At 47.4% G+C, this 26,375-nt stretch overlaps 1 protein-coding gene across 1 annotated transcript in view; it reads right to left on the reverse strand.

Annotated features, from left to right (window-relative positions):
* Positions 1–11,124: 11,124 nt before the first annotated feature.
* Positions 11,125–26,375, reverse strand: part of RFT1 (RFT1 homolog) — a 34,535-nt gene continuing 19,284 nt past the window's right edge. Inside the window, exons 8-13 of the mRNA XM_033132837.1 lie at positions 24,137–24,187; positions 23,265–23,395; positions 22,049–22,193; positions 17,528–17,633; positions 12,185–12,434; positions 11,125–11,850 (exon numbers count right to left, since the gene is read on the reverse strand). Of these exons, the coding sequence (XP_032988728.1) occupies positions 11,683–11,850; positions 12,185–12,434; positions 17,528–17,633; positions 22,049–22,193; positions 23,265–23,395; positions 24,137–24,187 (851 nt within the window). The 3' untranslated portion in view covers positions 11,125–11,682. The remainder of the gene's footprint in view (positions 11,851–12,184; positions 12,435–17,527; positions 17,634–22,048; positions 22,194–23,264; positions 23,396–24,136; positions 24,188–26,375) is intronic.

Genomic DNA, 26,375 nt, shown 5'->3' on the forward strand with positions numbered 1-26,375 from the left:
ACTATCAGGAGATAAGATCATTTGTTATCAGGAAAAATAACACATGGAGCTTGCAGGGTGACATGAGGGGGTCTCTGCTCCCGCTCCCCACATAAGAACATAGGACATGATGAGGCCAAAAAGGAACACCCACGGAGCCATAGCTAGGGGAGTCATACCACTATAGTCTCTCTGGCAGCTGGGTTGGAGACACAGGAAGCAGGAGCCACATGATCTGTAACCTGCCGTCCACTTCTCTCTGCCAACCAACCTCATTTGCTAGCTGCAATCCGCTCTTGCTAGCTCAGCCAGCATCTTCTTGCTAGCCCCCATTTTGCTATTGGTGTAGCCACGGCCGTTATATTAGTGGCCAGTGGCTCATTGGTTACAGCTGATGGCCGACTAGCCACAGCTGATGGCCGTCCAATCACAGTTGATGGCCATTTACTACCTAAGCCAGCACCTTTCCATGTGAGGTCAAGAACCTGGAAACTGCTCTCTGGGGCTCTGTCCCCACACTCCACCCCTACAGGGTCTTACCTCACAATCTATGCAACAAGTGCCTTCCGTGAGGGGCCCTGTGTGAGGAGCCTGGAGGTGAATGCAATATCCTGGACATAGTCAGGCTCTCTGGGCACAGGCAGGGTTTCTCAGGGCACCACCAGTCCTTCTGGGCACAGCCAGACTTCCTGGACTTCTTAGGGTACCACCAGTCTCTCTGGACACAGCCAAGGCCTCTCAGGGCACTGCCACTCTCTCTGGGCACAGCCAGACTTCCTGGGCACAGCCAGGGTTTCTCAGGGTACCACCAGTCCATCTGGGCACAGCCAGACTTCCTGGGCTTCTTAGGGTACCACCAGTCTCCCCGGGCACAGCCAGGGCTCTCAGGGCACCGCCACTCTCTGGGCACAGCCAGGGTTTCTCAGGGTACCACCACTCTTTCTGGAACAATAATGGCTCACAGCCAATGTGCTTACACAGGAAGCAAACATCCACCGGTTCCACTGCATGGTGGTACGTTCCCAAATAAACAGTCAAGTGGTCCATCAAACCAGGGATGGAAGGCAATTCCCCATAGTCCACAATCATTCGCCAGGGTTGTGCACCGGCCCCTCAATGTGTGCCCTCTCTGCAGGGTGAGGGCTCCAAGTCCTCCCCAACCTGGGGGTGAAGGACGACCTTGACCTCACCCTCATCCCCAAGGAGGACTCAGCAAGTATTTCCTCCTGGGACTACAAGTCCCACATTGGGGCTGCCTCAGTAAGCACTTCCCAGCCCACATGGCTGCAACAACCTTCGCTTTCTCCGGCCCATGCTGGTTGGGGAACCGTCCATGTCTTCCCACCCCTCCACGGGGTCCAGCTCTCTGGCAGCTGCTCCTCCTGGTCTTCCTGAGACTGAATGTTCATACATACAAATTGCTCCACCGCCCTACGGAGAGCTTTGGCCGGCACCGTACCCTGCTCGCTGCGCCATGTGTCATGCGGGGTGTCAGGCGGGATCTCTGGTCCCACTTCCCGCATAAGAATGCAGGACATGGTGAGGCCAAAAAGGAACACCCATGGAGCCATAGGTAGGGGAGTCACACCACTATAGTCTCGCTGGTGGCTGGTTTGGAGACACAGGAAGCAGGAGACACAATATCCACAATCTGATGTCCACTTCTCTCTGCCAACCAACCTCACCTGCTAACTGCAATCCGCCGTGCTAACTGCAATCCGCGCTTGCTAGCTCAGCCACCATCTCCTTGCTAGCCCCCATTTGCTGCTAGCGTAGCCATGGCAGTTATATTAGTGGCCAATGGCTCACTGGTCACAGCTGACAACCAACTAGCCACAGCTGATGGCCATCCAATCACAGTTGATGGCCATTTACTACCTGAGTGAGCACCTTTCCTCGTGAGCCCGAGAGCCTGGAAACTGCTCTCTGGGGCCCTGTCCCCACAGAGCTACTTTAGGCTTCATGATAACTTCGGGAGCTCTGGTCTAGCTCCCCTGCGTGAATAGGAGCCCCAGGCTCCAGCCTCAGAGCACACAGGCTCGTGGCACGCCTCTCTCCTCTCCAGCCTCAAACCTGCGGTGCAGTGACTTACCCTTGGCCCCCACGAAGGCCCTGGGGCAACAGTGGGCAGGAATTAGGACCTTTTGTAGGTGGACAAGTGGTAAAGCCACCTCCAGGATCTCATGAAGAGACAAAGGTGGGGCTGGAATTCGAATGTGATTCCCAGGCTCTCGAGCTCTGTCGATTTCCTACACCAACAGCTGGTCCCAGGGCCAAAATATCACCTCCCAAGCTCTGAAGGCCACCAGAGTCCTGACGAGGTGGGGGCAGTGGCGCACAGAGGCTGACGAGAGTGGGAGAGGCCTGGAGTGGTGGCTGTGCGGATCAGAACCGGGAAACCCAGGTCAGGAGCAGCAGGAGGAAGAGGAACAAGAGGAAGATCTGCTGTGTGGCCTCCACCACTCAGATCGGACACAGACACCAAACGTCAACGGCCAGCTCCTACCCCAAGGATTAGCGTCAGGCCCAGCCGTGGCTGATGTCTTCCTAGTGTCCGTGAATCCTAACCATGGGCAGAGGCTACTTCCCTTCTTGCACCCTCTGAACACTGCACCCTCTGGGCACCCTAAGTTCTGGCCTTTGCCTTCCTCCCAGCTGCTTCTGAAATGAGAAAGCCAGTGGATCTGAACCTGGCCTCCTTCATCTCAGCCCAGAGAAGGAAAAACAGCAAACAAAAACAGTTTGCAGAAGTTAAGTCGGAGAAGCTAAGTGCAGAGACAGTGGCTGTTTGTCCTTTTTTTAGAGGGAGGACGAAGCACTCAAAAGTGGCCAGATCAGTTTTGATGAGGGGTGCAAGGTGAGGACACTGGCAAATTGGTGAGTGAGTCTGTGCGGGGGTGCAGAAGTGTCCTTGTGGCCCACCGTGGCCCAGGCCGAAAGCTGAGGTGGTGCCCACGGCCTCTCACCCGCATGGTGGGACCCACTCAGGCCCGCTGTTTTCTTCAGAAGCTGCCTACAGCCGCTGGCCCTCCTTGGACAAAGCCACATTCTTTTCCATCACCAGGGGCTTTTTTTCTTTCTGCTTTAATGTAAGGCTGCCGAGAAACCTAAACAATCAGCTGAGGCAATTTCTGAAATCGCTGAAAATCATGTTAACGAGCTTCTGATGCATTCCCTCTTGCTCTGGGGAGCCTCTCAGGCTGAGCCTAGAAGAGAGCATTTGCCAGAAGACGCAGCTTTGCTTCCCCAGGCCTGGCCAAGGAGTTTTGCCAAGATTCCGGAGGCTGTGGGCAGCTCTGCAATGTCTCCCTGACCATGTTCTCACCCTTCTGAGCTCCTCTGGACAAACTGGGCTGAAAAGGTGCTTTCATTTCTTCTTCGCCTACAGCTTTGCCTTCAAGGAACAGGGGGGAAAAAAAAGGTTTCTACAGAAGGGAAAAAAGACTGTCAACCACATACACAGTTTCTGTGGACTGGGATTAGGTTGGTGGGGAGGAGGGAGCAGGTAGGGGTGAAACAAATACTCCTCTCTAACTCTTTGGCAGATTTATAATTCCACTCAAGAGCAAACACTGGGCTGGCATGAGGCACCCTTTGCTCAGTGCTTTACCTACACTCCCTCATTTATTCCTTGCCACACCCTATGAGGCAAGTGTTCTTATGCCCATTTTTAGATGAGTAAACTGAGGGTCTAAGGGATTAACTACCTTGCTCAAGGTCAAACAACTTAAAGTGGGGCTGGATCCGAGTTCTGCCTCCAAGCCCTTTCTCAAGGGAGAAGGCAAGTAAGGCTGCTGGAAGAAGGGACAGGAGTATGATGAGGATAGAGCAGCCAGGGACGTGAAGAATGAAGACAACTGAGTGTGATAGGTGAGGTGTGAGATTTGCAGGGCGGACAGCAGGTGGTGCTGTGTGAGGGCACCCTTGGAACCAGCCCAGGCAGAAGCTGAGGAAGAAGAATTGAGGAACTGTATTTACCAAAGCCATGTGTTCTGGGTTAAGTGCCTTCTGTGGGTGACAAGGCTAAAGGAGAAGTGGTTAAATCACGAGTATTTGTAATGTCCTCGCTTCTCTCCTTTACTTGCTCAGCCATAAACAGGCCTTTGAATTGGGTCAGTAGGGGTGCGGATGGGGAGAACAGAACCTGGGGATGGAGGTGGGGTGGAGAATGTCAGAAGACTGGCTGAGGAATAGGGAGCAGAAGAGAAAGCAAGCAGGGAGGTGGAAAACAGGATGTTTAGGAAGCCTTGTTATGGGTTGTGTTTTCCAAGGCTTTCAAAGCCGAATTTGCTTGTCTCACCTCTAGTCTCCTTTCATCCTCCCTGGACCATGCAAGGTGGGCTAGAGACAGATGAGGAAACTAAGGCACAGAGAGATGAGATCTCCTGCTTCTGGTTACAAGTAAGGAAGTGGCCTAAGAGGCCCAAAGTGAGCCGCCTTCCCACTTGGGGTCAAGTTCACCAACAGACAGGGGGCTGTGGAGCACAAAGAACTTTTTCTTTGTGATGCAACATAATTTTTTGACCAGATTTATTTGTCTCAAATATTTCTTATTCCTGCTAGTGATAATGCCTGTACAAAACAATTACATTAATTTTTTAAAGATGGGATGAAGATTGAGGCAGGGGAGAAACTGCAGGAGAAAATGAGTCACAGAAGGTCAAGGAGATTTAAAACATTCAAATTCTGTGGATTTCAAACTTTTAAAATGTTTGTAAAGAACCCTTCTTTCAAGCAAAGTCTTAAACTAACCCCCAAATTTCAAAACAGGTAAAAATGGTACTGTTGCAATTAGAGTAGGAGCAGGGTGGCCCTTCCGTCCTCTCCGGGTCACAGTGTTAATTTCACACCACAGATCAGTCCGGCCCCTTGTTGAATCAAGGAGGAAGGAGCCTGGAGTAAAGTGGGGGCAGGTCGAGAATCAGGCAGACCCGGGGTTGGTCCCAGTTCTGCCACTTGCTTCCTAGCTGTGTGGCCCAGAGCAAATCAAGTCATTTCACTGTGCCTCAGTTTCCTCACCTGTAACACACAGACAATAGATGGGGCTGCGGTGAAGATTTAACAGTTAACACATGTCAAGTGTGTCATTACATAGGACCTGGCACATGCTCAGTGCTCCATATTTGGAAGAGTGAGAAAGACTTGTTCAAGGTCACCCAGTGAGCTAGAAAAGGGCAGCTAGGCTGGGGCATAACCAATGGCATATCTGCACCACGTGCCATTTAGAAAATGAAACCGGGCAGGCTGGCTCAGGTGGGTGGAGCCCGGAGCTCCACCGGTTCGATTCCCACATGGGCCGGTGAGCTGCGCCCTCTACAGCTAAGATTGTGAACAACAGCTCTCGCTGGAGCTGGGCTGCGGTGAGCAGAGGGAGGTTGGCGTGAGCTGCTGAGTGCTGCGGTGGGCTACAGACAGTGTGCTGCCATGAGAAACCGGTGCCCACAGTGAGCGGCCGCAGCCGGCGAGAGCTGTGGTGAGCTCCTGTGAGTGGCCGGCTGGCAGCCTGGGGGAGCTCAAGGCTCATAATACCAGCATGCGCCGGGGAGCTGAGTCTTATACAACCAGACTGAGAAACAACGGCTTGAACCGGAGTGGGAAGCAGGGGGGCGGGGAGGGAAGAAAATGAAACTCTGCTCATGTACTTTAAAAGGCAGACATGGACGTGAGTGGATTTCCCGTTGATGGTGCAGATGGAAGAAACACCGCGGGCAGGACACCTCTGGGGCTCTTTTACGCAGCGCCTGGCTCTCGGCCCTATGTTTGTTTGCAGGTTTGCTGCAGGAGCGCTGAGAGGAGGCGAGGACAAGTCGCCAGTGTGCTTGGGCATCATGCCATCAGCCCCGCTGGCGAGCTGGAGCTCCACATGATTTCACTCACCGTTACAAGAGGAAAAGGTCCAAGTAACTCTGTCCCTTCTAATGCCCCCCACAGCCTGACATCTGCACACCTGCTACACTCTCTCATCCTTGGAGAGACGCCACGTAGGGATCTCACAAGCCACTGTGAGGAAGAAAGGAATCTTCAGCTCTAGTTCAGAAACATAAAGTGCACTGGGCTAATCTGGTTAGTTCATAAAATTGTTGTGTTAATGCCCTAGGGGAAACAAAAGGGAAAGCTATTTTAGCAACATTCCCTAGTTTGGTTGGGATTATGTGTGGAGGGAAATATTCTTGTTTTCCTCCTGGTCTTTATGGTTCTCCCTGCAGGGCCCGTGCTTTGTGCTACCAGATGACCGTGTGCTCCGAGACTGGAGACGCTGGGGTTTTCGACACGTACCCACTGAAAGGACTGAGCCTCCTAAGTCACCCAGCTCCCTCTTGGGGTTCTCATAATTCTCCTGGGAACAGGCAGAAACCAAAAGGCCTTCTCCAAGAGGCCCTGTGGTACCCCTTAAGCCATCGGCCCTGCTAGCACTCTTGGTGATTTTGCAAAGGAGGGAGGGAGGAGGAGAGCTGGGAACACCACCAGTGCTGCCCAGTGAATCACGCCTTCATTTCAGATTCCCCCTTTTCTCCCACCCGACATCACTACGTGGAAGCCACGCACTGTTAGTTCCACATAATCGAAAAGTATGTCAGGCTCTCCCAAACAAGAACCAGAAACATACTGCTCAGTTGTCACCTCCAATGTGACGAATGTAGTCGTGTCTTAATTAGTCACTGCTCACTGACTGTGCTGACAGAATCAGAGCCCCGTACCAAGACCCAAATTTGTGACAGGGTGGTGAAGATGAGATTAAAGGACCTAGGATTGCCAGTTTTTTGGGTCGCTTCCCAATGAGCACTGTGAACCCAGGTGGCGTCCGCCAATTGCATTTTCAGGACAGGGCAACGCTGTGACAGAAGTCAGCAGGGTCAGGTCCTGGATGAACCAGGTCACCCTGCCCAGCCCCTCCCCAGAGGGAGCTGAATGAGCCAGCAGGCTCATCTGACCCAAAGGCAGACCCTCTGGCTCACTTATGACCCATGGCCCACGGTAGCTGTCCGATAAAGATGACCATTTCTCCTTCAGGGGCTTTACATTCAGAACAGAGCTTAACGCTGAGAGGAAGGACAGATTGGGGGCTAAAGACGAAAGGTGGTGAAAAAGAATGTCTCATCAGTGGCAAAAGCTGGGCCTGTACTCTGAGAACAGCGTCTGGTTCTGGGAACTCCTCCTCTCACTGCCCACCAGCCTGACCACCAGCTGCCTGGTCCCCAGGAAAGGGGAGAATCACCCCAGCCAAAAGCCACGAGGAGTTGGAAGGTCCAGGAGCTGCCCCAGCGCCCGGGTACCAGTCAGCCTCACAGCGAGGCAGCCTCACAGGCCCTTTATTCACTTGGCCTCACAGGTCAGTGTCCAGGGCCCTTCAGCTCGTCAGGAATCTACAGAAATGACTGAGATGGAAACAAAATTTGGCTCCAAAGTACAAACAAAGCTTCAAAACTGATGTTTTAAATGTCTATCGAACATAACATCATGCAAGTTAGCCAGGCACAACTCTTGTATTCTCACGTGCTCGGTATGTCCAATGTGGGGTACAGTGTACCGACGTAGGCTGGACAAGCTGTGGGGAGCAGTCTCCAAAAGTGAATGTGCTGGAGCCTGCAGGCTGGGACAGAGCTCCGGGCGCACCTGCTCTGCTGAGGACCTAGCTTGTGAACAGAAAGACCTATTCTCTCCATCTCACCTCTAGCTTTCCATTCAAGCCGTGCTGCCCAAGGATGGAGAAGTTGCAGACAAAGAATCAACTGCTCTTTGGGACTGGGGTACCCAGCAACTTCTGCTAATTCATCTGGAGGATAATTAAGAAGTTTTATAAGACTTCCTTCATTAGGCTCCTAAAGCAGTCTGAACGAATTAGGAACCCATTTTTCCTATTTTACTTTGATACACCTAGCAGGTCTGGTTAAAAATGAATGGCACTAAATAATGAGATGGATTATGCCACAGTAATTAGGGTCAGATTGATGATGCAAATCAATGAGTCTTCCCCCAAAATTCTTCAAATAAAATATATTTTCTGTTACCCTTAAAAGTTAATTAGCAAATGAAATAGTTACAGCATTAATTAAGGGCTAATTCACCCAGGTACAGTAAGTAATAGTAAAACAAATCATTTTCCATCTGCACCTGATTGGCTCAGAAGTCTCACTTCTAAATTAACTACCTGAGTCTCAGTCCCTTCCTGGAGACTCATGGAATAGTCAGCAAATGAAGTGATATTTTACATCAGAATTCTTGTTCAGGTGCTCTGTCCAGTTCTCTGTTTACTGTCTTCAAGAAATTTCTACAGGATCCCTGATGATTAGGCCTTAGCTCCTCTTCTTTCCAAAACTGGTCCTTTCCGACAAGCTCCACAAGACTCCTGGCTTCTGGTTTGCCTTCCAGAAGGCTTCCTTGGGGTCACTGAGAACCTTGAGCTACCTAAGCCCGGGGGTCAGCTCTCAAAGTTTCTCTAGACTGAACTCCTGGTGGGAGATCCCCTCACTTTGCCATCGATGCCAAAGGCTCACCACTCTGCTTCTGGCCTGGCCTCCCCTAGGAGCAGGGGTTTGCAGGTATGTGAAAGGGCTCCCCAACCCCTTTCCCTACTCTAGTCCCCTCCCAGGCCCACTCCATTTTCAATCATGGCTTGTCCGAGACTGGACCAGGGATCCTATTCTCCCAGGTTTCCCCCATAACTGAATTTTATCCATCCCAAAGGCCACACCGCAGCACTCAGAACAACTGCCTTCTGGGGCCTGCACAGCCTCTCACCTGACCCCCTTCTCCTTCAGGACCTGGGTGCTCTCAGCTCCTATCTCCTCAATATCCAAGGCTTCTCAGGAAAGAATCCTGATGAGGTCACTTTACATCTTAGTGTGAGTGAGTCAAGGAGTCCTTCTCTGGGGGAATGGAAATTCAAGCACCAATTAAGAAAAATATTAAGGGTTGATGGGTACCCCAGGCTCCTAGAAATGACACTGCCTGAAATCATACACTTGCCCTTCCTGCCTAGCCTTAGTCCTGATCCATCAAAGAACGGCTGCTTAATTTTAAAACGTGACCAAGACAAGGACCAGGCCGGAGAGAAGACAGGAGAGAGAGAATAGTACAATCAATAAAGGGAAACACTGCTTCGGGAGAGAAAGGAAGAGGAGTGAATAAACTGCCAGATCTTTCAGTAGAAGGGTCCATCACAGAGGCCGGGAAACCATCACCGCTTTCAGTCAGGAATCACAGTCTTTGTAGGGAGAGATGTTCTGATGCGGAAAAAAATGGTTCACATACTCAAAGCTATTTGCGCACCTTCGTTTTGAAATTTAAGAGCCCCCCTCCCCCCTTTTTGGAAAGAGGAAGGGTATGAAAGAAAGATATGCAGATGTGAAGAAAATAATTTATTCATTTTAAAATCAGGAATTGGCATGCAATTAGCAACATGAATACATGATTAAAGAAACAAGACAGGAGGAAATGCCCTGTTGGAATGAGGCCAGTAAGTGGCTGGGAGGGGGCCAGAGACCCCGCACCTGCAGAACTAGGAATCTAAGCAACACAGCAGCATCCCCTCGCTGAGCGATCTGACAGGCCCAATCTGAAGACACCAACACACGTGTGGTCAGAGCAGCACAGAAAGAGGCAATACTGTTACTCTCACCACCAAAGGCTTCTTCGTTTCATAAAAGGAGATGCTTTAGACTGGTTTCCATGGAGAAGTAACTTCACTATATTTTAAGTGGTACTTCAAGGTAAAAGTGTGATTCCCTCCAAAAGCCCTTTTTGGGTAAAGGCAGACTACACAGGGATGACAGATGAGAGAACAAGCACTCGCTGTCACGCTGGAGGGCAGAGCAGAAACCTCGGTGGTCCTGCTCAAAAGCTGGAAAGCCAGCCATCTGCTCAGGCCCCAGAAGCTCTCTTGCCGGGTAGAGAGGGGCCGCCGTGAACATGTTGCCGACTGGTCCTGGGCCCTGACGCTGATGAGAATGGTGCGAGTGCCAACCTTGGTTTGCCAAAAACAGCTGATCCCAGGGCTCAGCCCCCAGAGACAGATTCCAAAGGTCTGGAGTGGGTCCTGGGAACCTAGTGACAGTGCAATCCAGGGGATTCTGAGGTAAGTAGTTCAAGGACGATGCTTTGAGTCTGGGGTCAAGTGGGCATGGATTGGGTGACAAGGTCCTAGGGGAAGGAAGGGTGGTCAGCGGCAGCAGGGCCAAAAGCCCATTTCCACACACTCCAGAGCAAAAAAGTACATTGGAAGGGTGTGCCGCTTACCAGTTCTTCTGAGCTAGCCTGACCCTACCTTACAAAAGCATAACCAAGTCCATGCTTTTGGAGGGCTTCTGATTGCTCAGTGACACCTTACGTTTAGCTACTTTTCCTCCAATTGGTGCAAAGCATTCTCCCTTTGAATAGACAACAAGGTGGCAGGTGACCGGGCCCTAAAGTTAGTGTGCTGCTCGTCTTGATTCGTGGCCCCCTGGCTCTGGCTCCAGGCCAGTGGATCCACGTACATGCATCTCAGCCAAGCCACTGCCTGATATGAGTTGTCCTGACTGGCCCAGGTGAACAACTGCTCTCTTAATATAAATATGGAAAGTTCGGGAACATTGGGGCCAGATGATAACTACTATCATTCAGGATACATTTGTGCATGTGGTTCCAAAAGTCAACCATATGCAAATGAAGTTAATACATTAACGTAGGAAGCAAAATGCTTTGCTGTCGAGGACCAATGCGCAGCGATCTCACCTGCTGGATGCAGGGTGTAGGGGCAGGGAGGTGAGTCTGAGCGGGAGGCCCAGACCCCCAGGCCTGCCACTCTTGTCCTGGGGCTAGAATTCGGTGATGGAAGTAATGGGTCAGTGGGAAGGTCTTGACTCAGTGGTACTTGCCACATGGAATTTACCCTGTTTTATTCTGAGGAAAAAAAGATACATTTATTTAACTTTAGTTGTCATCGGTGCAATCCCCACATGAGAAGTTACAGCCAGCTGCAGAACAGCGCTGTCTTCAGCAGACAAGGCAGCTCTCATGAGATCCCAGCCTCCTTCAGGCGAGGGTCCCGAGCCAGCTTGCCCCTACTCTGGGAAGGCAGCATGTGTTGGCCTGGGGGACAATGCCGTGAAGATGAGACGTGACCCCTTAGGTAACTCTGGGAAATGTGACCACAAAGACTTCGTGTTTTCATTTCTTGGATTTTTTATTGAATAACGTTTTTCCTCCTCTAACGCCCCAGACCACAGTGTTGACATGGGAAAAGCCCTAATTCCAGGGCCACCTTTGTTCTCGTTTGGTGCCTAAAACCAGCTCTCCTTCCTTTTCTTATAGAATAAGTCAAATATTCCTATGAAGGGTAAAATGGCTACCTCTCTTTTTCTGGGCCAGATGATTATTCACTATTAACATCCAAGATATAGTTTGCTGGAGCATCACATCCAAGAGGAATTAATATATTAATCAAAAGGAATTATGCTGATTAGAACCAAATGGTGAAAAAAAATAATTATATCTATTTTAAAAGAGCTTTATGCTCCCTTAAAAATGAAATACCTTCTTCCTGGTTGAGACTTCAAATGCATGGTGTTTGGTCTGTTGGTTTTCTCAGACGTCTCACCTACTGGGTTGGTCTCATTCTACTGCAGACCCCTCTGCAGGGCTCTTCTGCACAGGAAATGTGCTCCTCCCACAAAACCACCATAAGCTGGTCCAGGTACACAGGTGCCAGTGAGTTCCCTAAGGTCACCTCATTTTGCCAGTGAGTCTGGGCACACCTAACTGAGTCCTAAGAAAGTGGATCAGCTTGGTCTCGGTGAGGAATGCTGTCTCGAGAGTCGCTCCCAAGCAGAAGGCCCCCACAGCAACATGTGCCAGCCTGGCTGGCCAGCCCTGCTCACAGCAGAGGAACACCTGCGGAAAGAAACCATTGTCACTGCCCTGGCCACCCCCGCCCCCATCTGTACCTCCTTCCTCTAGGGTAAGCCAGGGAAAGCAGAGCCTCTATTGTTCCAGCTTTGAGTCAGATGAAAGGCATGACAACCCAGTGGGGTCTATTCCGTCCCTGCTGGTAACATGGTTTGGTTATATCTATCATAAGATGCTGTCCTAGAGGCTTAGGGGAAGGGAGAAGAGGAGGCAAATACTTGTCCAGCTGCGTTAGGCAGAGCGGGAAGGGGAAGCCTAGGGTGAGGGACAGCGGGCAGCCCACTGAAGCATGTGGTGTGAAGATGGCAGGGAGTCTCACCTCTGAAACAGCAGTAATCCCACCACTGAGGACAAATGCTCCAAGGAGGACCGGCGACAGGTACAGGCCGGCCAGGGGCCTGTAGGGGCTGTTTCTGTAGTACCGGTGGATGAAGCAAAGGCTCTGTGTGATCCGAATGCCCATGTTAAAGCAGTTGGCCATGATGAAGCCCACGCTGCCACACCAACGGGTCAGGAGATAGGATAACACCAGGAATGAAGACGACAGGGCCAGCATGGTGAGGTTGTACCTGGGGAGAGGGCAGCAAGCAACGCAGGCAGTGGGTGCCTTGTCCCAAGACAAGACTGCTGTGAAAAAAAAGTGGCTGTGAACATTAAGTCACAGAAAGCACCTCTGAGTTCCCATAATCCAGCTGGTTTTCACAACACTGAATGCTATGTAGATAACATGGAAATGTCACTGTCCCCCTCACCCCTGAATAGAGGAGTAAGAAAATGAGCAACTCAGAATATTTGTGGGTTTTAAGGATAATAATTAGTTAGTTTAAGTGAAACTTTGTGATCAAAACACATAAAAGTCCCGTTCAGCCCAAGTTTTCAAAGTGAGGCACGAGAATAGGACACGGCTAATAATGATATATGAATGCGAACTCTGTGGCAGGCACTGTGAGAGGTGCTGGCAACGAATATCTATGGCCCTTGCCCCGTGGAGTTTACATTCATTTTATAGACAAGGAAACTGGGTACAGAGAGTCGAGTAGTTTGCCTAAGGAGAGAGTCAGCACTCCAACCTGACCCCTGGCTCCTAACCTTGAGCACCTCACACCACTTCCCTTGGGAAAGGCAGAAGCCCCGTAACCTTGGCCCAGTGGACCTCACTCAAAGCAAATGAATGACCAGTCTCCAAAATAAAATGTAAACAGGGAGTAAGACCTGGATCACCTTCAGTGCTTTCCAGACTCTTACTACACATCCTTCCGTCTCTCTCTACATCTCTAGAGCTCTTTGGAGTCCATGATTAGGTGGATTGTACTGCTCCTTTAACTTCTTTGATTTCAAAGCAGCATGCCAGTTAGTTATCTTCAGTTTTCAGCAAGGGAAATGGAGTCTCGGCAAAGGTAAAATAGCCTCCAAGAGGCATGTGGTAGAGTCATGAACAAAATTCTCCACCATCTGGTTTCCTAGTGCACAGCAGGCATTCTAAGTACACAGTTGATGAGGGATTCAAAGCCAGTAGGTCCGCCCCTCCCCGCCCCCAAGCTGTGTCTGCTGGGTAAGGAAACCTCAGAGGCCACCAGTCAGGTTCTATACATGAGGGGTGGTAAGAAATCCACTGTGGCCTCCAAGTGCCCAGGTACTGGTCCTCTGGCTGCCCAAGTAAGCCCGAGGTGCTACGGAAACATAACTTTATCAGAATGGGTGGTAAGAATACCACCCCCCAACACACACACTCCTATACTCCAACAGGGGAGGTGTGCTTTTCATCCAGACTTCCAAAGAGGGGGTTTGTTTGCTTCTTAGTTGAGAGAGGTCTCTTTTAATGAGCAATGGAAGTACCTGAGCTTGCACCTTCACAGGGGAAGTTTCTTCACTACTCATCAATGATCAGAGTGGCCAACGTCATAACAAGTCACTGGGGTGGGACCCATGATAGACCAGTACTCTGACCTCTTTTCCAAAAGAAGCAGAGATGCAGAATCTAGTGTTTTTTCTTTCCAGAAACTATCTCAGGAAGTTCCACACCAATCCTTGAACTTGAAGCCATAGATTCACAAACTTTCAAAGTCATCCTCACCCAACTCCGAGTAAAATGTCAACAGTGAATGAAACCAATAGCTATTCAAGCAGGGACAATTCAACAGTGTGGCTTCTTTGGTGTGGCCGTTTGGGAGGAGCTGATGATGATGCTGGGGGTCCACTGTTTTTCACTAGAATAGCACTCTGAAGCTATCGAACTTTCCAGAACGCACAAATATATAGCCTTAAAGGCAAAATCTAAGAAAAAAATGAGAATTTTAAAGATGCAATTACAATACCACTTTATAAATCAATGTAAAACTAGTGACAATAATGACCATTCTATGAGGTTTGCTTAACATAAATAGTAAATGATTTTTGAATGCTTATTTTCCCATCACCCTAAGAAGACGCTGGTTTAGAATCACGCTTATCAGAAGATGGACGGTCAAAGCTGTTGACTGCAGCAGCAACCAGTGTCCCCCAGTAGGTGCTGGTTGAATACAGCCATAGCGCAGCCTCCACAGCCCTGGAAAGGATGGCACCAGCCTGTTATGCACACTGTGAAAAGACTGCATTCATCTCTCATTCAACAGTTATGGAGTCCCACTCTAAGCCGGGCACTCAGAGTCAACAAATCATACAAAGGAGCTGTCAATCTTGAGCCTTTGCATCACTGTCCCCTCTGTCTGGAAGGTTCTGCCCCATCTTTGCACAGCAGACTCTTCTTGGTCATTCAGGCCTCAGCTTAAAAGCAACCTCCTCAGAGGGGCCTCCAAAGTAAAAGGGCCCCCACTCTCACCACATAACCCTGTTTTAGTTCTCTGGGCAGCACAATCTGTTTTTATTTATTTACTTGCTTGCTATCTGTTTCTCGGACTGTCAGCTCCAGGAGAGCAGGGATCTCATCCGTCTTATCCACTGCTGTATTCCTGGAGCTTAAAACAATGCCTGTTAGACTAGATGCTCAAAAAGTATTTGTCAAATGAACAAAATAAAATGAGATATCCTTAAAAAAATAGAACAAACATTCTTCGATAGGGCATAATGAAAAACCTATCCATCATATTCTGCGTATATTATGAGGCCATTAACAAAAAAGCAACTTACAATTCAAAGGACATCCCAATATTGCACATCCAACCAAATAGCCTGTTTTTAATTAGAAAAATACTAATTAACCTGAAGCTGGTTAAGTAAAAGCCCATGATTTTATCAATATTTTTTAAAATTCAGAATCTGAAACATCCAACGTAAATCAATCATAACAGTTAAGCTGCCCGATTCTATTATAAAAATCCTTACTAGACTTTCGTGTCTGGTTAAATTCAGAGTGAAAAAAATGCCTGGGGTCTGTGATGGGCTCAGGTGCTCCTTGTGCTCAGACCAGGGCCGGGGGTTGGGGCCAGAGCCTGCTATGTTTAATGCATATCTTTTTTTAAAAAAATGCCCATCTTAAGACTACACTTAAAGTCACTTTTACTCTTAAGGGAAGTGAGCTACTTCAGAGAAGCACTCTGCTCTCTTTTCTCTATGTTGACTGCTAATACCATGAAAATAATTTTCAGATGTTTATATACTGTCCAAATCCCATTACAACTCACTTATAAGTTGTTTCGTTTGGTTTAATGCAATTTAAGAAGACAGGCTCGATCGATATTTCCTCATGATTTAGTTGTAACATATATTTTTTAACATTTTAAGCAGGTGTAATGTTGATTCTTCCCCTCAACACTAATGCTGAAATTACTGTAACAAAATTCTCTTCAAAGAGATAGATTTCTGGTCCAGAGCTCTTTCCACTATGCCTCAGTGCCTCATTTAGCATGCGTTAAATGCATTTAAAAATTATTTCATATTAGAAGCACCTTTCAAATAAAAACATAGTGTTTTCAAAATTAAACTTAAATAGAACTTTCCATTCATGGAAAAAAGGAGCGGATGGATTCAAAGCAGTTTTATAGCTATAAATTTAACTATCTGAAGTAAACACCATGTCTAGACCACAGTTTGAAACCCATGTGTTGTGACCTAAAACGAGGCTGGAAAATCAATTCAGTGGGTCGTAATATGGCAGTTTAAAAAATGAAATGGACCAGAATATTAAAACCATCAATGTGGGGCGGCCAGTTAGCTCAATTGGTTGGAGTGTGGTGCTCTTAACAACAAGGTTGCCAGTTTGATCCCCGCATGGGCCACTGTGAGTTGTGCCCTCCACAACTAGAGTGAAACTGGACTTGGAGCTTATGGATCCTGGAAAAACACACTTAGAAAACAAAACAAAACAAAACAAAACAAAACCCATCAGTGTGTCCTGAGCATAACTGGGGTACTTACTGCTTCATGAAAGCAGGAAGTTTCAGTCATATCCACCCCAACATGTACTGGGCCACAGTGCTGCTCAATGTGAAAGCTGGTTTGGGCCAGCGGTTCCTAAGACCCAATTATTATAAGAAATCTCCTGAGGCTGTGTAATAGATTCTTTGTCTGAGGCCCTTACAGTTCTAGCTCAGTTGGTCTGGGAGGAGTCTAGAACTTCCGAGGGGAATCTGATCAGTCTGGGTTGTGACTGCCACTCTCTACTCTAGTTCTAAACTATGGTGCAGCAAACAAAGTCACCAAGCTTCTTTGTGAGACCGTCCGAAACAGGAAGAAGAGAGAGGCTGCTCTGGTGAGAGGAAGGGGTCCCTGACTGTGTGGACGACCCTTTCCCTCCCCCACCGCCCAGCGGGCCTCTGAGGGCATTCAACAGCCCTCAGGCATCACAGAGGCAGCAGGGACACCCCAGAGGGACCCAGGCCTCAAGGAGGAAAGGGATAACGAGGGCCACTGGCCCACTACCTACACCCACCGCTCCTATGCTCTCTTCTCCCCTATTCCTTTTATCCTTCTCCTCAAACTCACCCTATAGTGACCTCATAAGATACCACCTTGCTACTTTTGGCATTTAGGACACGAAAAACGAGTGGTCTTGGGTGTGAGGCTCCTACCCAGCAGTTCAAGTTAGGATCGCTGAGGAGCTTTTAAAAAACACACACTGGGTCAGGGGCCTGCTGATTCTGTTGGTGTGGCAGGAGAGAGTGGTGGAAGTCAGTGGGCAGGAACCTGCATTTCTAACAAGCTCCATGGGACGATTTTGACTCATAACCAGAGGCCCTGATCTGGGGTCAATGGATGGGGAAAAATTGTGGCAAAAAGTGTATATGCACTTGGGCCTTCTTCTGAGGAGAGATGTCACAGATCCCTAAGATTTTCAAAGACCAAGAATCAGATTCTCAGGGGTTGGGCTCTGCATCTTGAAGAAGCTCCTTGGGAGCCCACTGAGCACTGGATAAGGGGGTGGAGGAGAGGAGCTTGTCTCGTGCCTGTCTCTGCAAACCTGGACTAACATAACCGTTCGGGGCCTAGATTTCTTCCTGCACAAAGGGAAGTGACGAACAGCTGCTGCCCCCCAGCCCTGCCGTGGGGAGGACTCACTGAATGTGCCTGTGCCATGGAGAGCCCGGAGAAGCAGTGGTCTAGGTGCTACCGCTAAAAGAGCCTTCTGTAAATAAATGCATGTCCAGGATGAAAAGAAAGAAGATTGGCAAGTTACTTCACTTTGGCTAAAGGCCAGGATTACAGACGTGTCTTTAAGGTTGCCTACCTGTCGACCTGTTCTTTGCTCATGGCAGCAAATGTGAAGCATTCGGTTACTCCATTGATGGCGAGCAGGAGGACATAGAAACAATAGGAACGCAGTAAAACAGGACCTATAAGGAAACAACCAATGAGACACCAGAGCCCACGCGGGAGGCCCACATCCAGCCTCAGGTTGGCTGGGTGGTCAGAGCACACCAGAACTGGGTCACGAACCCTGCTGGTATCCTCAGTGGGCACACACATGCTCAAGCCCACGGTCTTAATGATCCGGAAGGACTCCCAGCATTCCCACAGCACTCACTAAAATAAACAGCTAAGAACAAAAGGACAATTATGAATAAATGTACAGATCTCTTGCATATTAAGAGAACCTCAGTTAAAAAGGTCCTAAAGAAAAGACCTTGGGGAGAAGCCCAAGCTCAGGAGCAGCTGGAAGCTACAGAAGCAGAATACCCACAAATCTGCAGGGAGAATCGGAGCCCATAGTGTTATTTTCTTTTATAACAAAGTAATGTGATTCTATAGCTAACTAAGAAGCTTTGGCGAAATCTGCTAACAAAAGATCAGAAGCCTTAGAAATGGGATTGATTCCGTCTTTTAAGAGGGCCATTACCAAGAGGCAGCCAAGCAACTGCAAATGAAATAAACATATACCCAACCTATGATCCAGCAATTCTACTCCTAGGTACACCTCCAACAGAAATAAAAGCACATATTCACAAAAACACTTGTACATAAAGGTCCATAGCAGTTTTACTCATAATAGCCCAAAGTGACGTCAACAGGAGAAAGGATAAACAAACTACGGGCTGTCCACACAAAGAAATACCCAGCAATCAAAGAGAAAGAAACTACTGATTAATGGAAAAACATAGACGAAACTCAAAAACTTTATATTGAGGGAAAGAAGCCAAATACAAAATAAAAATTAAAAAAAAATTTTAAAGCCTAACACAAATGTGTCCATGTTGCAATATTTCATTTGCAATGAAATTGTTTCTAGAAGGAATACTAACCTATGACAGAAATCAGAACAATGGTTACCTCCGAGGTGAAGGGGGATAGTTGACTGGAAAGGGTCCTGAGAGAACTTTCTGGAGTAATGGAATATTTTATATATTAATCTAAATGGCGGTTACATGGGTGTTATTTATTTGTCAAAATTCATCAAACTGTACATTCAAGAGTACAGCATTTTACTGTATGTAAATTAGACCTCAATAAAGCAGAAAACTAAAAAGAAAAGGTGGGGGGGGGGTTGGGGTGGGGGTGGAACTGAAGTTCCAGAGTCTCAGAATCTGGAACTTATTCATAGTTTACAAAAGCTGCTTAATATGAAAGATCCCTGTGCCATGGGGACCGTAAACAGTTTTATGGAGTCAAAAATTACAAAAGGAATACAGGGCATCCCTGATGCCCAACCAAGAACTATTTTCCATGGCTCTCTCTTGGGTTCCACATTTTATCATGTCTTGTTGCACTTCATCCCCCAAGCTGCTGCAGAAAGTAGCCTTGCCCCCACAGCAGCTGAGGGACAACTCCAATAGAAGAGGCAGGGACCTAGTTCTGCCCCAGGACAGCTCAAGGCTACGCTCAGCGTGCTTCCTGCTTCTCTCCATCCTCTTCTCTCTGGCAGACAGACATTGGGCTCTTTTCATAACCTGCGACTCTCACTTGGTAACTGAAAGCTAATGGCATGTGTGGGTCCATCTGCAGGTGGACGGTGAACTGCTTTGCGTCATGGAGAACACAAATTCTTGCATGAAACAGTCATTCAAGTAGAAGGGCTTTGAATCAATTCTGGGGAAAGGCTGAACTGGGAAATTCGTGAATGGAACTACGGATTGAAATTGAGGGGTATTATAGGTTGAATTACCGCCCTCCCCCCACACAAAAAAAAGTATGTTGAAGTCCCATCCCCAGTATCTTAGAATATGACCTCATTTGGAAATAGAGTCTTTCGAAAGAGAATCAAGTTAAAATGAGGTCATTAGGCTGGACCCTCATCCATTATGACTGGTGTCCTTATAAAAAGGGGAAATTGGAACACAGAGGGGAGACAGTGTGAGCCACATACATGGAGAAGACAGCCACGTGACTGGAGTAATGCACCTATAAGCCAATGACAGTTGACAAACAGTAGAAGCGAGAAGAGGCAAGGGAGGATTCCTCCTCTAGAGCGATCAGAGAGAGCGCAGCCCTGCTGACACCTTGATTTTGAACTTCTGGCCTCCAGAACTGTGAGACAATAAATTTCCGTTGTTTAAAGCTATCCAGTTTGTGGTACATTGTTACTGCAGCCCTAGGCAATCAATAGAAGGGGCTAGAGAAGAAAGAAAACAGATTTTAAAAAGAAAGGGCAGAAGAGAAGCACCTGAGATAAATGTGAAAAACCTCAGGGAAGTTCGGCAAATGTTTGTGTTTTTCTTGGTTGGAAAAGCCAGGTATGAGGAAGATTTCTGACAATAGTCTCTAGACTATTACAAAGCCCCTGATTACATACAGTGCTAATCCCAAACACTGCAGAGCAAAACCAGTGCCCCACATGAAAGCCTGTCTACACTGTGTCCCAGTCCCACACTTGGAGATGGCAGCACAGAGGATGGCAGGTCTAAGAGGCCAATTCAGGTCACAGGCGAGGGCAAAGGTCAATACCCAACCAGGGCAACCGAGGACAGCAGTGTTGCAAGTTCCACTTTCAAAACTACAGTGGTTGGACTGAGTCACGGAAAGTTGCCACTCTTTTCTGATTAATTCAGGAAGACTTTCTGGAAAAAGGCAAGTTTTGTGAGGTATTTAAGTGACCCAAAAAGACTGTGTGGCGGGGAGAGCAGCAGTGTTACTATTTTCTGGCACGGAAAAGGCATTCAGATACGCAGCTTCGGTCCCAAGAGTCAGCAGTAGGACAAGGAGATGAGGGGGCCATAGAGACAAGGGCAGGAAAGCCAGTAGGCACCCTGGGGAGACCCACTGACCCTATCAGAAGCCACAATGGGCTTTACAGAGAGTTGGAAGTTGGTCAAAATGAGAGGTAGCTACAGTGAGGAGACAAATCCTAGAAGACCTGCTCGGACAGTGACACGGATGCAGCCCTGGGCCAGGCAAGAGATGACGATGGTCCTAAAGACCCTCAGGGGCGCACCAACATTCTCACAGACTAAGAAACCAGACCGTTCTCACGATTCGACTCTCTCTGAAGATGATACTGAGAGAATCTCTTTTTGAGTCTACAGTTATTAATGACTCTGACATAAACCATTAAGAGACAGAATTTATTGCTTTAGAAATAAACTAACACTGACCCTTGTAATTGATAAATCCATTACCAGTGCTCAAAACTGGCACCAGCATCTTACTTGAGTAAAAAGACTACACAATTACAGTCGTTTGTTTATATGTATCTTCTAAGATTAATTACTCCAGCAGGTGAACATCATATTGATGGGACAGCCCTCTCCTCGTGGCAGCGTCGTGTGACTGCATTACATTAAAGGCTGTTCCTTGGTGATTACCTTTGTAAAGGGGCAGAGCTGCTGAGTCCCCCGTCTCTGCACGCTGACTCACTAATGGCTTCCTACTGAGGCCTCCCTGCAGTCGTCTGATAGACATGTTCTTCTCACCGCACCAGCCCTGGGAGCTGCAAACCACGTCACGGATTTCATAGCAGGTGTTCCTCCAAACTTAATGACCTTCGCTCTAGAGTGGAAACGTGGCTCTCCTCCTAATACCAAAGTGTGGGCCCATTACAGTGGAGACTAAAGCATGCCAGGGAACTTGTAAAATGGCAACTGACAAAGCTCATTACATTGAGATGGGACAGCGGAAGGAAGTCTTCAGGGTTCTTGCCTAGGGACCTGAGGAATTAAAAACACCTTTGCTAAACCCCAGATGAAAATGGACTGCCAACCTGCGGCCCAGCACGTTTGGAAATTGGTGACATTCCCGGGGCCGAGCAAGTGCTATGAGATACTAGGGCCTGGGCAGCAGGTGTTTCCAAGCTGGACACATTCAATACTTCTCTCCTTCGAAAATCGAGTCGCTGGATTATATGTACCATTTTGTTTGCTGAGATCAATTTTATTCTCTGCAAATGGCTCTGGGTTATCTTTCAGAGGCTTTTATACATCAGGCTGTGAGATGTAGGTGCTATTTACTGTCTTCAGATGTGTTCAGTACCCAGTGGAGGTTCATAAGAGCGTGCTCTCTGCCTTCCTCCCTCACCCCACAGGCAGCCCAGAGAAGTGCTTGGAAAAACACAGTTTAGGCCTCAGAGGAAAGCCAAGGATTCATGACAACTTCTCCAAGTAAGGTTGGGAAACTAATCGACCTGGTACCAAAGCCCCCGACCGCAACCTGAGCTGGTTCTGACCTCGTGTGAGGAGAACAGTGCACACAGCTCCAGACACTGACAATTTTCCCTATATGACCCCCAGATACTAACCGTGGGCCCATAAGTTCTTGAATTTCATAGAACTCTATTGCTTTTCAGAAATGAGAACAAATCTGGCAAAACTCTTGTGCATACCTGATCCTGAGCTAAGCATGGCTCCTCCATAGATATCCAAAGCCAGCTGAGAATAGGCGAAGCCAAAAATGGTGATGGTCAGGCCAACCAGCAGGGCCAGCTTGAGCAGGGACTCCAAAACCGCAGCAGTCACAGCAATGTCCTCCTGGTGCCGGGGGAGGGAAGGAAGTCAGATGAATCATGAGCTCAAGAAAAACTTCACCTCTGGCCTTCCCTCTTTGCTGTTCTACAGATCACTCTTCCAACTGGTGAGGGGCATCACTGCTCTTCTGTAGCCTGTGTTTGTTTCTGTCAATTAGCAAAAGAAGGAAAAAAGACAATGTATGCTTCCTTCGGTAGTGCAGGGAAGGTTTCGTTTTTAACTCACTTAGGATAAATTATTTCAAAAGTTGCTTAGGAAACACTCACTTTCCCCTTTATATTTATTCTTAAATGGATAGCAAATTTTCACATTTTTAGCTAGGTTGGCCAGTGTGCTTCTCCTGACAAACATCTCCAAATCCTGAGGTTCTTGTCAATGTACACTTAGGAAAATATTCCTAAATCAAACTGAGAACCCGATCGTCTCATTTTGAGATACTGTGCATAAGCTATATTTTGCAGAATGTCTTCTAAGACAGAATGTCTTCTAAGACATGTAAGAGGCCAGCTTAGCTTGCTTTTCATTCTAAAATAAGCCAAACATTTTCAATGGTTTTAGAAAAAAAGAAGTTGTTACAACCAAATAATCCTGGATTAAAATCTCTTTTGTATTTACCAACGACACTCCACAGTCCTGAAGAAGCTCAAACAACTGATGTAGTGAGAGAAACTGAATGACCGGCCCTTTCCTCCCCAGACTCTACGTCAGCCTTGCCCCAGTCTCTGCATCTCTAGGCTCACCTTTGCTTCTTACACCTAAGACCAGACCAAGAGAAGGGGTCTGCGGGACACTGGGACAACCATCGAGAGTTCTTAGAGAGCCGAGTCACGAATAAGGTCACAACGAAGGACAAAGGGTGAGAAGAAAGGTCCAGCCAGTGAGAAAGGGAGGCTGTGAAGGAAGTGAGCTCAGGGTCCTGCCATTATTCAGAATGTGACAGAAGAATGAAATCTAGAGGAAAACTTCAGATCAAATAGAAGGGAAACAGACTGTTTCGCATTACTATTTATCTTGCAATTAGAGAAAGAATCACTAAGAGACACTAAGAGACAGTGACATAGAAACCAAGACTACCTGCTTCTGAAGTGTGGCATCCTTTTCTCTCTCCAGCACCTTTGCAAAGAATATATAAAAACTCTCCTCTACTGGCTGGAAAATTAATCGGGCCACAAGGGAGCCAAGATTATTCACTATATCATATACACCTACAAAACAAAAAGGAAGAAACAACAGTCCTACTGGTTTTCCTATTTGAATTTTCACAGCACTATTCAATTTTTTTTTCTAATTTAATTTTTTAAATGAAACATTTTAGAAACTTTTAGATAACTATAGACTCACATGTAGTTGTAAAATATAATAGAGACCCGCGCGCCCTTTGCCCAGTTTCCCTGAATAGTCACGTCCTGCAAACCTGTGGTACAATGTCACAACTCCGATACTGATACTTACACTGTCAAGATACATAACACCTCCTTCACCAGCACTTTTTGATAAAAGTCATTAATGTTAAGTTGATTTTTTCTATTTGCATGTCCATTACTTTGGGGTTATATTAAAAAATAAGTATGAAAAAAATATTGAAACCTGTCTAGCCACACAATCATGGGACGAATCTTTGTGACTATGATGGCGAGCGCCTTTTCTCTTCTCTTAGCACCTTCCCACCCCCAAAATGTGCACCAGCGCACTGCAGAAAACCAAGTAAGGGCAGGGGATCTCAACAGACAACTGCCACCCAAGTCACATGAGAGGGGAGAGTCGTACACTGTATATATTTATAAAGGCCTATCATTTTCAATCTTCAGGATTCATTTTTTTACAGTCTTCATTTTTTTATAATCTTCAGGTTCAGTTTTCATTAAATGTATCAAACTGCAGAGAAAAATATCAGAAAGTATCTAACAGTATTCAGCTTTAATTAAAACACTAGAGTTTCGCCTTACCCTGATCGCCAAAATTTAATACGTTCAAGAATGTCATCACATATCGCTCGCCTACAAATAGAAAAGCAAAATAATTAGCGTTTCAAATATACCTTATTTTCTTGTTTCCTTTTCTCTTACCGTCTATCAAATTTTCTAATTGGCGAATATTCTCAATGGAGAAAAATTAGATAATCATTTAAAGATAGTTCCTTGTCCTAATGTTGATTTCAAATAATCTCAAAATCGTAACAATTTGGAAAGTGCTAGAGGATGTGCTGACAGCAAATCTCCGAAATAGTTAAAGACAAAACAAATCAAAATTAATAACACCAGTCTAAAACGTTTTTAAGAAGTATGGGGAGATTACTAAAATATTAATAAAGAAAATGACAGTCCCAAGTTTTAAGGGAGGTCAGATAATCTGAATGTGAATTCTGTGAAATGAAAGGTCCATGGTTATGCACACAGACTCATCAAAAATTTCCTCTCCAGCTAGAGAAAGCTCCAAGGAGGCTGGCAAGGCTCTGGAACCCACATTCATGATTCAAATCTAAGACGTCTAATGAATTCAAGGTGCAGACACCAGCCCAGAGCCCCAGCCCCCACACCCAGCTTCCATGAACTTTCCTATTATTTGTGAATGGAAAGCATTGACCACTAAGGAGACAGAGCACTGAACAGTGCCCACAGCCCTAAAGAGCACATTCTCACCTCCTAGCAACTTGCGCAAAAAGGAAAGCAACATTAAGAGAGTAGAAGTAGTGATGGTCTCTAAGTCTCTCTGGTCCTGGCCTCCTGCGATCTCCCAGCCACTGCCTCTGCGCCAGGGACCTCTGTGGGTCCTCTCAGGCACTAGCCCACGTGGCTGCACTCACTCCCATCTGCATCTCCACACTGCTCCTATCCATCCTCACTGCTAACAGCTCCAGCTTTGGCAAATCCAGTTCCTAAGTCAACTCCTGCCTTCACACATTTGAATGGCTCTTTAGTGTTTGCAAAAAGTCCAGGCTCCTTAATTCTGTGTTTGAGGCCTTTTATAAACTGTCCCCAAGCTATCTTTTTGGCCCCCAACCTCATCCCCACCTCCCACCATCACATGGTCACCCTGTGCTACACCAGGTCTTAGCCCCTCCAGGTGCTGAGTCAGACTGGGCTCTTGGCATTCTCAGCACCTAGAATGGCTTTTCCACAGGGAACGCCCTGTGTTCTGGCACAATAGGCCTCTCCTTCCTAAACTCTGTCAAGCTCCCTGCGGGCAGGAACCACCTCTCAGTCATCTCTATGTCCCTGGCTTCCTAGAAGAGCTCCAGGAAACGAGAGGGCACTGAAGAGATGTCTGGTGAATGAGCTCACGTTTCCAAGTATAACCCTCACCGCCCCACAGCCCTGTATCAGAGTTCACCACACAAATGTCTGTGTCTGTGATGACAGAATGAGCTCCTTGAAGCCTATTACTCATTCATCTGTGTATTCTCAGCACTTGGCACACAGTGTTTGGGAAATGCAGGGGCAGAAGGTAACAGCATATACATTTTTGCTATTACAAGGAATGATTTCAACGTTTTTAGAGCTGCAGTTTTTAGATAAAAAGAATATGGGGGTCCTTGTCAAGCCATTTCCTTATTTCACAGGCACAGAGATGGAGGCCCTGAGACATTTCTAACGGCCCTCTGCCAGTGAGGCCAGGATGGTCCAACTGCGGAGTGACGAGCAATGGGCACCACTTTCAGGCCTAGCTCAGGACGGTGTGACTAACTCACCCTGCTGCTGCAAACACATGTCTAGCCACTGCAATACAGACAACCGACTTAGGGCCATTGCGTGGACTAGATCCATTCTTCAACTCACTTAAACCGTTTTTAAAACTTTGGGAAGAGAAAAAGAACAGTTACAAGCAACTGTTCTTTCCAAAACTCTAACAATAAGGTGAACTATCACAATACACAGTTTCACTACAGTTACCTTTCTTTATTAGCAAATACTTGCTGAATACCTATCATGTGTCAGGCCCAGCAGGGTGCTGGGGAGACAGTGGTGGACAGCACACTCCCTGCTCTCAAGAAACATAATTAAGTGGGCAGCCGGATGGCTCAGTTGGTTAGAGCGCGAGCTCTGAACAACAGGGTTGCCGGTTCGATTCCCACATGGGCCAATGAGCTGTGTCCTCCACAACTAGATTAAAAGACAACGACTTGGAGCTGATGGGCCCTGGAGAAACACTCTGTTCCCCACTATTCCCCCAATAAAACTTATTAAA

This window comes from Rhinolophus ferrumequinum, chromosome 17 (assembly GCF_004115265.2).
Source record: "Rhinolophus ferrumequinum isolate MPI-CBG mRhiFer1 chromosome 17, mRhiFer1_v1.p, whole genome shotgun sequence".
NCBI classification, from domain to species: domain Eukaryota; kingdom Metazoa; phylum Chordata; class Mammalia; order Chiroptera; family Rhinolophidae; genus Rhinolophus; species Rhinolophus ferrumequinum.